This window comes from Catharus ustulatus, chromosome 3, assembly GCF_009819885.2.
Source record: "Catharus ustulatus isolate bCatUst1 chromosome 3, bCatUst1.pri.v2, whole genome shotgun sequence".
Taxonomy (NCBI): domain Eukaryota; kingdom Metazoa; phylum Chordata; class Aves; order Passeriformes; family Turdidae; genus Catharus; species Catharus ustulatus.
In genome coordinates, this window is record NC_046223.1 from 68776483 (window position 1) to 68788914 (window position 12432).

The 12432-nt window shown below is 36.7% G+C and overlaps 2 protein-coding genes across 2 annotated transcripts in view; one reads left to right on the forward strand and one right to left on the reverse strand.

Moving 5' to 3' along the window:
• Positions 1 to 12432, reverse strand: part of NT5DC1 (5'-nucleotidase domain containing 1) — a 125673-nt gene that overhangs the window by 34403 nt on the left and 78838 nt on the right. Inside the window, exons 7-8 of the mRNA XM_033054795.2 lie at positions 9895 to 10069; positions 5537 to 5634 (exon numbers count right to left, since the gene is read on the reverse strand). Coding sequence (XP_032910686.1) covers positions 5537 to 5634; positions 9895 to 10069 — 273 coding nt within the window. The remainder of the gene's footprint in view (positions 1 to 5536; positions 5635 to 9894; positions 10070 to 12432) is intronic.
• The window catches only part of COL10A1 (collagen type X alpha 1 chain), an 80257-nt gene that overhangs the window by 4565 nt on the left and 63260 nt on the right, over positions 1 to 12432 (forward strand). The gene's annotated exons all lie outside the window — the stretch shown is intronic.

Consider the following 12432-nt stretch of genomic DNA (forward strand, 5'->3'; position numbering starts at 1 on the left):
AATCCAAAATCCAAACTGCAACTGTCTACTGAGACTATGTTTATCAAAAATGAAATAAAATTTAACTGTTAGAAAAAAGTTTTCTAACCCATCAGGACAGTTAAAAGACTTTCAATTTATGTATCCCATGGCTTAATCACAAACATTGGTGACATGATAGGAAATGATTGCCTCTATTCTCAAATGATTCCCAAAGTGTTGATTTCAAACTACACACAGGCACTATCTAGCAAACATTAAAAAGATAAATTGGCAAGTCCCTTTCATTACAAGGTAACATCTGCTGATTTTTTAAATGTTTGTCTACAGGACATAAATAATATCAGGAAACCAGAAGTCTCTGAGACAGCTGTTTACACTATCAGAAAAAAAATATCTGTGGAGTGGCGATATCTTTGCAAAGGCAGTACACAAAGTGGAATAGTTTTAGAGCAAGATCATTTAAACAAATGATAGGAGGTGAAACACTTATCCAAGAAGCCTGACGTGGATTTTTTGAAACAATCTCCGAGCTTCTCCAGTGGAATATGAATATATGTATGAAAACATATGAGATGAAATTTCTTTTATGTGTCTCCTACTGTCAGCCCTACAGGCCTGCCCTAGCCTACTTTTCAGAAAGTGCAGTCAGACATTGATCATGCTGCCAAAGAGAGTGTCACCTGAAGGAAGGTGACATCTTTATGAGGTACTTCCATAATCCTTGTAGTTTTTCATAATAAAAATTAAAACCAGTCAGGTTCTATCACTGAATGTGAAGATCTGTCTATATAGTCACCCATACTAACTTGATGCTCAAAAAGAAACTCCTTTTTCTCAGAATCCATGGATAAAATGAAAATCCCTGGCTGAGATAAGAGTAGGGAACTATTTTGCAGTGGTGGCTTGGGTATAGAACAACATGCTCTATCCCTTCCCTAACAGTGGACCTCCTATTGCTCACTTATAACAGAACCTGTTTCTGATATTAGAGCACTAAGAGACTCTTACTGTCACGATCCTGTGAGGTACCAGAAGATCTAGTTTTGTACCAGTGTACAAAATCCCATGACTTGTTAGTTATAATCCTTTTTCTTTCCTAAACAGCTGGAAAGCACATGAAAAACAGTGCCCATACACTTTCAATAATTACTAAACAGTACTTCCCTTAAAAAGAGTAGCATGGCTTTTAAGGGCCACATGGCACTGTGGGATGTTATAACAATATAAAGGCATCTTCTTGTAGAACGAAACAGTTCTAGACTTGATAGCTCTTGAATAATGCAGCGTGCAGCCAGTGCAACCTTTACATGCCACTCTGCCACAAGCTCCCAGCAAAAGTGCATTATTATGTGGCCTCATGCTACAGAATATATCCACACAAACTGATAAGAAGAGGCACCATCTCCAGAAAAATGGCAACAAGCACAGCTGCATTGCATAAAGGAGCACCGTGAGCCACTGGAGGAAAAGATTACACAGGTGCTCTTTGCTGGTGCTGTTGTTATTCTGCTTGTGCCTCCTGAGAGATGCCAGATGAGGCTCTTCGTGGGCTTCCCTGCAAAAGGCTCCCTGAGCTCTGAGACTGGGAGGACAGTGCTGCATCCCTTGCTGTGGCTGGACGGTCGGCTGGGAGCCCCAGTCAGCCCAGTACATGGGTGTATCATTTTAAGCTATGTTTGACATATTAGCCTTATTGTAAAAGTCCTCCTTGAAGCAAGAGTAGAAGTCAAAAAGCAAAGATCTGAAATTCAGAAAACCCCAGCACTGTGCAATCCCTTTCCTCTGTATGTTTTTATGTACTGCTCTGCTCTCACTCTGCCTCCTCCCATGGTCCCCCTTCCCACTACCAGGCTTTCATCCAGCCCATCTGTGGCACAGTCAAATCCAGTTCACAAAAAAGGCAAAAGAAAACTTAAGTGGCAGACATGGGATTACCACCTTCTGAAGTCTTGCAGTCCCTAATAACCAAAGATGCTCTTCAGTCCAGAAGTCTTAAGTGGGTATTTTAAATTCAGACACTGAACAGGCAGCAATAAATTTTCAATTTATGGGGAAAAAAACCAAACAAAAAACAGATCAGAAAAGACAGCTGTGACTGAGCTGAAAATAAAAGATATATAAGCCTTCTTTAAGGCCTAGCAGACTTCCCTGTGAATACAGACTTAGAGAAGGCTTTCAGGGAATTAAGGGTTATCTTTAGCATTTCAATTATAATTTTGGATTGTAAAAGATATATTTGGCAATGATCAGGACTGGCAGCCAGGTGAGTAATTTGATATGCATTGAAAAGTGATGTGATAAAGGGAAAGCCCTGTTGTCAAATGTTAAAGAAATCTTCATGTATTGCAGATTATCATATAATTCACAACTGTATTTTCTATTTATATTCCTTCAAGCCCCAAGTGGAACGAGAAATTATTGAAAGCTGGATGTAGCTGTTGAAAGCAAAGAAAATCCTTCCTTGTCAACACAGGATTTACACAAACATTTTTAACCTGATCCTTAGGTCCTGTAGCTCAAGATATTATTAGTACTTTCAAGAACGATGAGAAGAATTTCCCTATGTAAAAGAAAACACAACCTCATGAATAACAAGTAATATATGGAATATTCATATTATGGTAGCAAAGTCTGGGGTATTTTTATGTGCAGCACTGCTCTCACAAAATACATCCTTTGCTACATAAGTTATCCCTAATTATAAAAACTGTTTTGCCAGGTCAAAAGAAGTGTAGCTGTCCTAAAATCTGTAAAAATACATAAAAAGATACATTTTGAAAGACAATTATGCAAAATTAAATAAATAATTATTGTGCTTTTCAGTGCCCCAGTCATACAAATCTTTTAGGCTTTCAAACAGTGTTTTAGCTGCTTTAAACGATGCACATCTTGAAATGAAAACGAAGTAGTGATGCAATTTTAATTGAGCAATTAAAATAATTTTTCATGGTTTCTAAATGGATTAGCTCTAAAATTACTTGTCTACTGAAAAACCCACTTTTTCAGAACTGTTACTCAATATCACATTTCCAGACAATGCCTCCTTTGTCATCTCATTCTGTTTCTTTTTCTCCTTCAAATGCCTACTGAATACAATCGCCTTTTGAACTTATTCACTGAAAAGAATTTATCCTTCTCTTTAATAGACTTCAAAATCTTTCCTTTAGTAAATCTGCAGCAGAAGTCCTGTTATAGATAAATAGCTCCAGAACACAATGCAACACTTGAGATTTTTGAAATTAAAAACATATCCATATTTTGTGCCTTATCCTTCAGTCCATTTACAACACATAAAATATGGAATTATTAGGAATTTATTTCAGCTCGGACCTACTGATGGTTGGAAGAACATGGCTGAGATTGGGTAACAATGATAAGCAGTTACTTCAGTTCATTTTCTACAACACATTTCTTCCTAGAACAAGCTTTTGCCCCCTAATTTAGCTTAGCAAAAGTTTAGTCTCTGTGCTTTAAGAAAATATTCACTATGATGTCCACCTATAGATTTTTACTTTTTCAATGAAAAATATGGGAATTTTGTCTCCCTGATCTGCAGCACAGTGGCCAAACTCTTCTGCCCAAAGTCTGTAGTGCCAACAGGAAGAAAGAAACTAGAAACTGAAGATTTGTATTTTCAGTGGTTCCGAAAGCAAGCCTTAAAAAATTATTGAAAACTGGGAAACTGCTCCCTGTCAACATATTAGAAGTTTCACCATACATTGTTTCAGCTGCTGTGAGGAACACAGAGGTAGGGCAGCAAAATAAACATTATAGAAATGTATTATTATTTCAGGTATTTTCTCATATAAATACTCCTACCTTTATGGTTTAAACTTCATGTACTCTTAAATAAGCTCTACGGTACTTTTAAACATGTCTCTAAAAACCTGTCTTATGTGTCCAAGTCTTTGCTTTGAATGTTGGTCTTTCAGAAGAAACCACTGTCATTGGAATACAAACATATTAAGAAAAATACACTCCTGGGTTAGTAGTTTCAACAAATTATTTATCTGATGATTGCTTTAGTTACATTTGTGTCCCTTATCTATTTACATAGTGAAGTGTCCAGAACAGAAACTACATTTTATTTTGCATTAATAAGGTATTAACATAATGAGTGACTGATCGACATTTGAGCCCCTCTGCATCGTCAAGATATAAACTGAATGAAAACCAAGTCAATAAGAGAACTCCAGATAACGCTGCTCCTATTTGAAAGCATAAAAAGAAACAGCTTCATGAAAATTGGTCCTTACAGTGTAATGTGGTGGTTATGCCAATGTTACATATTATCATGGAGGGAACAACTTGGTCTTCTCCCTCTACTCTGCTCTTTTTTTGCACAAAACCCCCCCACCTCATCAAAGTATCCTGGAGTTTTTTGGCACTCTATTAAATTCAATGAAGCTGTCCAACGGGTCTAAAAGTTGCTGGCTGGATTACTGACAGAGGGACACAGCAGGATTTCCTCAGGAAGTCAGGCTAATCAAATTGTTTAAAACAAAACCAAAGTGAATTACATTTTATTTTCAATTTGCCTTATACAAAACTAAATCAAATGGTTGCAGAACTAAGCCTTTTTCAATCTTTATGATTTTACTCCCCTCTCTCCTTTCATACAAATAGTTTCAATTTCCCTTCTGAGATTACTTTTTTTCTCAAATTGTTGACTTGGCATCTGTTTGAACTAATCCTTTAAAATAATCACACCTAAGATACTTCTTATTTTCCTATATAAATATGTGAAATATTAAAATGTAGTTTCAAGATGTATTTTTGCTGCTTATTTCAGTTTTACTGTAAAAGTTCCACTAGCAAAATTTCTTTTAGGCTACAATGCTGACTTTCCTTTCATAAAATGATAAACCATAGTTTGGCTATATTTTGGCATATTTTGGCTATAAGATTAATTTGCAGGTAACTCAATCATAAAGGTATTTACCAAAACATGGAAAAATTAACTGTATTCAATAATGTTACATTGTTATTTGTAGCTCAATGAACACTGTTCTTATAAACCTCCTGTGTTACAACCTTAATTACCTAATGGACAACATTGCCAAGTGTTTCAGATTGTTTTAATTAAATTATGTGAGTACAGGGGCACTTCCTTTTCACCTTCTCTGTCATTATTTAGCCAAAGTAAACACACCTAATGCTGTCAGATTTCCATCATAAATTCTTTCCTTTAGATTCACAATTTTATTTGTACAGTTCTCTAAATTTCCTTTAAATTCTTTAAATATTTGTTTTGTTTTTTCCCAGAACTAAATTGCGTTTTCTGTGCATGACTCTGTGAGCACAATAAAGAAAAAGATTTTCTTTTCATTACAGATGCAATATCTGCCCCCAATGTAATTTTAATTGCTATCAAAGCTCTGCTTTTTAATTGTCCTCAACATTGTAATTTTTAATTTCTCAGTGCTCCTCAGTCGCAACAGAATTTTAGCTCACTTCCCACCCCACTGCCAGTGTTCAGTTGCCTTAATTTTTATATATCCCCCCTCCCCCACAGACATAAGCAGATGAGAAGGGACTTACAGCTGCAACTTACCAAGAGTTCGGAAAGGTCTTTGGTTTGGTGTGTGGGAGAAGAAACCAGGTTTCAAAGCATTTGTGATCAAAATATCAAAATACTCCTCAAAATCATTCCTAGAAAGTAAAGTAAACATGATTAGTTAAACCAACAAATTAGTTAAGATGTCATGAAATACTCTTTAAGACTTAAGAAAATATCAGAGTACTTCTTCAAGGCACTTTCTGTCACCTTTTTTTTTTTCCCAATGCTTGTTCAATGTCACCCTTATTCTTCTTTTCCTGAGGTTGTCAAAAGAGAGTCAAACTCACAGTGAGTGATCTTTGGAAACACTCATTATTTGTAAAAAGGTGCTCCTTGATCTCAGAAGAACATGTAACAGATGACATATTCTTAATCTGAGATGGCAACATATGCATAGACATGGACAGAAAGTTGTAAATGAGGGATTTTATTTTCAAAGAAGAATATCTGAAGTGATGGGGTAGGAAGTAACTGAAGACACTTGAAAACAGGTGCTTATATTGTTGGTATTCATACTGAAGGTATGCACAGGCCTGAGATACCCTTGGCAGACAACTGAGATCTAATGTACAGCCAATGAAAATTAGAGTGTAATTTCACATACTCTGAAATTGAAGCACCATTTTGATAGCTGAACTCCCTCTTCAGACTCTGCTGGCTGCTCTCACTGCATCCCTGCTGGTCACAAGGAGGTTGGACATGTGACTACAAATAAAAAGCCACCAGCTACAAGTCTTCATCTGCCAGCTGAATCCCACAACAAAATTCAGATGTTTCGATGATCATTAGATCCATATATACACATTGTTATCTCAACTGTGGAAATCCCATCAGTTGAAATGGGTTCGAAAGTCTCAGCATGGCGTATAAGAAAACATTTCTCATCTATGAGGTACTTTATTTTATCAGAAATATTTCATTGCTTAGGTGACTTCATTGCCTACAACATCCAAAAATGATGGATACTCTTGCATGGAACAAAGAAATCACAGATGGCAAGTTCAGGATAGACACAGGCACTGAAATGCTATCAGCAGTAGAGGAAATTTGCTGGAAGTAAATCAGTTAACTCTATCACTTTCAAATAATTCATGATCTTCCAAGGGATTGAGATATCAAAAACTGAATGCCCTCTCTATGAGAGACAGTTTTTAGGTTGTGCTCAAAATTACATTCCAGCCTTAAAAGTCCATTAAATTTCCTTTCTCTAATGAAATTTTTGCTTTGTCTGATTTTTCTCCGCCTGTGACCATATGTAAACTTTTGCCTTTTTAAAAGAACCAGTATTAAATATTACAATGGCGTGTTTTTAGAATTTGCTTCCATGTAGAAGATTCCAGATGCTGAGTAAACAGGCCGGGTTCTGTTCTCAGGTGAAAAGTATCAACAGAGATAAACTTTTCAAATTAGCATCTGGTGCAAATAATCCATCTATGGGTAAGTTAAGCTTGAATTTGCAAAACCAAGCAAACATTTCAGAAACACAACAAAGATCAATTAACAACTGAGAGGGTGAAAAGAAATGGCCTCAAGTTGCACCAGAGCAGGTTTAGATTTCTTTTACTTAAAAGTTCTTCACAGAAAAGGATTGCCCAGGGTAGTGGTGGAGTCACCATTCCTGGAAGTGTTCAAATAATGTGTGGATGTGGAACTGGATGATATGGCTTAGTGGTGAACACAAATTGGTTAATGCTTGGACTCAATTATCTTTTCCAATCTAAATGACTGTGATTCTCTGATTTGTGAAAAAAGTGGCAAGAGCTTTGTTCCAATAAATTGAAACTGAACAAACAGATTTTCCAGAAGATTTGGTAACCTTTTACTAATCTGTGAAAAACTGCTTTGTGTGAGTAGATGCATTATATGTAGTCTTTTTTAAAACAATATATTCAATCTCATATACAAAGCTATTGTTTTTATGAGAGACTTTGTGTTACATTACTATGTAACACTATACAAAAAGCTAATTTTTCCAGTTACTGCCTGTGATTGGTAGAGGGGCCTGTGGATACAGAAAGTAGCTAGCACAAAGGGCAGGATGGATCTTATACATGTATCATAACCTTAACCTCCTAAAAATTGCTCTCTGAATTCAGATAGTGGTTGACTCAACAGACAGAGCCAATGGAGAAATATTCACATTCTTGAAATGTAATTCATCCAACTTATTTCTTAATTCATAATGATTTCATAATTCTACAATACAGAATGAACTGCCAAGTACAATGCCCAGTGGTTTCTCTCCACTAACCACAGAAGGAAACAATATGACCAGCTTCACGAAGTTCCTCACTTTTAGGTGGCTAACATTCCAGAAAAGGTGAAACACACTTGGCTTCAGTGACTATGTGATGACTGACTTATCTTTAGGTGTGCTCCTGCCAACACTTAAACGTTCAGTTCACTGGACAGCATCCTCATGGTAGGTAAGACTCAAAAGTCACATCACGATGCTACTGTGTGAATGAACTGGCACTTGCTTTGTAAGGTTTCCATGTCTTACACACTGATGCCAGGAGTATGTCTGTGCTCTTGCTGGGAAACATTTCTCACTTTATTTCAAAATGAAGGTTTTTTTTCTCACATATCCTCTCCCTACCAAAATGTTTTCTAGTTAAGGACAAAGTAAGGATATTAGGAGTAAGAGGCTAAAATTTCACATGCATCTCTGTTTTTCATATTTATAATTTTTTTTAATTTCATACTATACAATTTTGGGCTTCTCAGTATCATATTGATTAACTGAAAGGAGTAAGAATAGAAATTAATAAATGACTGTAGGTGCAATTCATAAGAGTTGATATCAAGAATAAAATGCAGTGTTGATGTCAAGAATAAAAACCAGTTAGCCTGGTTAATTAAGAGCAGAGATAATAGGTGTGAACCTAAACTATATTCTAGTACAGCAAAAAGCAGCACAGGTACAGAGAGTCTTTTTGTCTGATATGAGAGGCAGGGAACAAACAAAACCAATAAAAAGTTTATATTTTCAGGAAAATAACCCCATTTCACTAAAGTCTAATGGACAGTGGAGTACTCAGTTCTCCAAAAGCTACTTGAAAGCCACACTGGAAAATATGATTTTAATAAATACCATAGAACATCCTACACTTCTGTGGAAAGAGAGAGTGACACAGTATCCTTCTAGCAGGATATCTTTTTTGGTGTTTCGAAAAGCAACTGATAGCTTCTAATATCTTGCTTATGGTCTTCCAGCAGGATTTCTACAGCTACCTTAAACAGCTGAATGCTATTCAACAAGGAACAGAAAGCCAAAGTCATTATATGTGGCCAAAAATTTTCTTTTTTTTTTTCACTTAGGAAATAACTAGACAGATTTACACAAAAGAGTTAATTCACAGGCATCTTGCTCATAAAGGAGAATTTTTTTTGTCAGGAGGTAGATTTGCCCCTCAAACGAGCAGGTGTAACGTTCAAGCAAAGCAGTGAGAACTGGCACAGTTGATGCTTCATTTTAGCATTTAGCCCAGAGAGTACAAAAGAGAAGTGATACTGGCAGGACTGGTTTGGGAAGGCAGCTCTGTCTTTTACCTTACCTGTGGTTTTCTTACAGTGTTGTTATATTAATTCTGCTGGCATATCCTGATTGTCAAGGTAGGCTCACATTGAACTACTTTGTTTATTTGATTCACAATAAATTCATAGTCTCACTCTGTCACTCACCTCACTATTTGCATAATTGATTTTTTTTCCTAGGTAAGTAATAGTTCTGCTGAATTTCAATGAATTTGATTTGACCAGTCCTGTTCTTAACATTATGCTAAAAACAGCTGTTGAGATCAGCAACTACAATCTCAAGCAGTTGCCACGTGCAATGAACTGCCTGTTTTATCTTTTCTGCTGTGATGAAGGACATTTCTCATGCACAAACATCTTTTGGAAACCACTAATAGGAAAAAGTATTGGTAAGATTTTCCTGAAGCTTTACTGCAAGGAAATGCAATAGTACTACTAGTGTCATTCACTGCTGGAGAAGCATGAAAAGAAGTGGCTTAAATAAGACAGTCTAGCAAAAGTTTACAATAAAATTAGGAATCAGATAGCGTATAGGATATTGGCCTGAAAGGTAATTCCCTGGCATCTTCAATCCCATTATGATGCCCCCAAAAGGATGCAGGTTGTAAGTGTGCTGTGGGTCAGATACAGCTCACAGACTCACAGATCTTTGTCTCAAGTACCCTGTAAAGCTCTACCAGAGAGGGGCCCAGCAGAAAACTCAGAACCAAATAATTCACCATACATAAACAAAACTCAAATTAGCTTCCCAATAACTCAGGCTTATCTCCAGTTGCTGTTCTGCAGATTTAATTTGAAATGGGCTCTGCACTTACCCAAGTACATGTTCACACAGAAGCCTGCAGTAGTCACTGTGAGAACTGGTAATTAACAGCAGAATCTTCCCAGCATTCTTCAGTTGCTTCAGCCACTTTTTTACAGAGTCAGGACATCTTTGTAAATATTTGTCTGGATGATTTTTCACTTCTGGGAAATACATCCCACAGTCTTCTAAAAAAATTAAAACACAATTATGTTATCGAATCCTGCTCACAAACCACTTAATCCACACAACAAATATCCTTTTATGTGCAAACAACACAATTAAAATAAGGCAAAGCAAAGTTAAAATTTTCTCTGGGCTGTAACATACAGTACCCAATCAAACCAAGAGGATTCACTATAGCAGAAATAAGTTGGTATGACTTTTCTCTTTTATTGTGAAATTTTCATAATCATTTTGTTTGATGTTCTTTTGCTCATAATAGTTAATAGCAAAGATATTTTAGATTATAGTTTCATTCAGGAAATATTTACAGTAATTTCACGATTATAAGCTGCACCATTTTGACTAAAATTTTGGTCTGAACCCAAAGTGCGGCTTATAATCAGGTGCGGCTTATATATGGACAAAGAAGAAAAAGTTGCTGTTTTAGTTTGGAGGACAGGTGTCTGATGAGAAAGGCAGGAACTTCTCTTTGAAATTGAGAATGTAAACACCCTCCCTCCAAATTATTATAATTTTGAAATCAAGGGGCTTTCAGGCAAAAATAGGGGAATTAGGAATAACAGTTCTTTTCTAGGGAAATTAAAATAGAAATACAGTACTACAAAGAGACAAACCCCAAACCCTGACACAGCCAGAGTACAATTTGACATCCTGTCAGGCAGGGTGTTGGCAGCAGTCCCATTAAATGGTGGCTGCATCCTCCTGCAGTGACAGATGTGATTCAGTTGAAGCAGTGTTCCTGTACAAGGTGCAGTTTCCCTCTGGAGGTCCAGTGGTGATGTGGAGAAATCCGGTTTTCCTCTGGAGTCCAGTGGAGAAAGGGGCTCCCTTAGTGTCCCAAACCCTCTGTTTTTATCTTGGTAAGAAATGTTGGGCTCTTCCCCCTGGCTGGAGCAACTTCCAATGGGATGCAGTAATTTTATCAGTCCCACAGTGGGACTCAATGGCCATTAGCAGACAATGACTCGCTGGAGGAAGGATGGGTTGTGAAAAGATAAAGAACAATGCCCTGCCTGGTTTCAATGGATGGCCCATTAGCAGAATATCTGCCGTTGAGATAAGGATCACTGCCCCCACCCTCAACAGATGGTGATAGAATAGATACTTTTATCACACTATGTATTGTAATGTGCGGCTTATAATCAGGTGCAGCTTATGTATGGACAAAGAATGAAAAGTTGCTGGCACCCGGAAGTGCGGCTTATAACCGTGAAATTACTGTATTTCCTTTTGCCTTCGCTCAACTTTTGGATACTTAGTTTCTGATTGTGAAATGAGCTAAATGTTTAGAAAGTAGTAAGGGCCTAAAATTCAAAAAAACACCTGTTCACTTACTTCTGACACTTCACATTAGCATTGACTGATCAGTAACATCCATTTTATTATTTTTGCATTTTTATCAAGTAGCACTTTATCTATGAAAGGTTGATAAACCGGCAAATACTGACTCGTAAGTATCTGGAATACTAGGAACAGACGCAAAAACCTGCCCTGTTCCAATCTGAGCTTCACTAATGTTCTTTTTGCCAAATAAAACAGCAATAGAATTTTGCAAATACACTTGCAGTGTAAGATTTTTAAAAGTGTGCGGCAACACTAATTTGGCAGTAAAAATTACCTATTCATTAAAGTTACCAATAAATATTTATCTTATTATAGCCCATAGCTGCTTTACCAAGATTGCAAATTAACATTAAATTTCCCTACATATTTCCTCTGTGCTCCAACCCTCTATAACCAAAACTGTCAAGCTAGTTAAAGGTTTAAAAAGAAATATAATAATTGTAGAGACAGAAATGATACCAAGTATTTGGCTCTCAGTCTGTGTGTGTTGTAGTATAATGAACATCATCATAGATTATTTTTCTTCCAGCACTTGTTCTATATGCAACTGTCTGTGGTCAACTTTGCTGAATGATTTAATAAATCCCAGACATTACTTAGCCTTCTGGTATGTGAGTAATGCTGTTCTCTAGTTTGAAAAAATAAGATTTAAACCACTTGAACTTTAGCAATTTAATGGAAGAGAACATGCATGCTTGAAACAGTAGTATCAAAGAAAGACTGAAAGATGCTGGGTGCTAAACATAATGCTGTTCCATACACTATACATTCAAACATCTACAGATGGCAGGGAACAAAAACCGTCTAAAAGAAGTTTCAAATTGGCTGTTTACTGTCGAACTAGACAGGAGGCAAAAATGTATCATTCTGTACTAGGACTTGCCAGATGTCTCCCAAAAAAGTGGACTGGCATATCTGAGGAGAATGTCTCCAACAAAATCTCCCAGCTCATAACCAGGCCACTCTTCCAGTTCTTCGCTGTATTTAGGTCAGGCTGTGTAACAGTCTACCAGGGGAATAC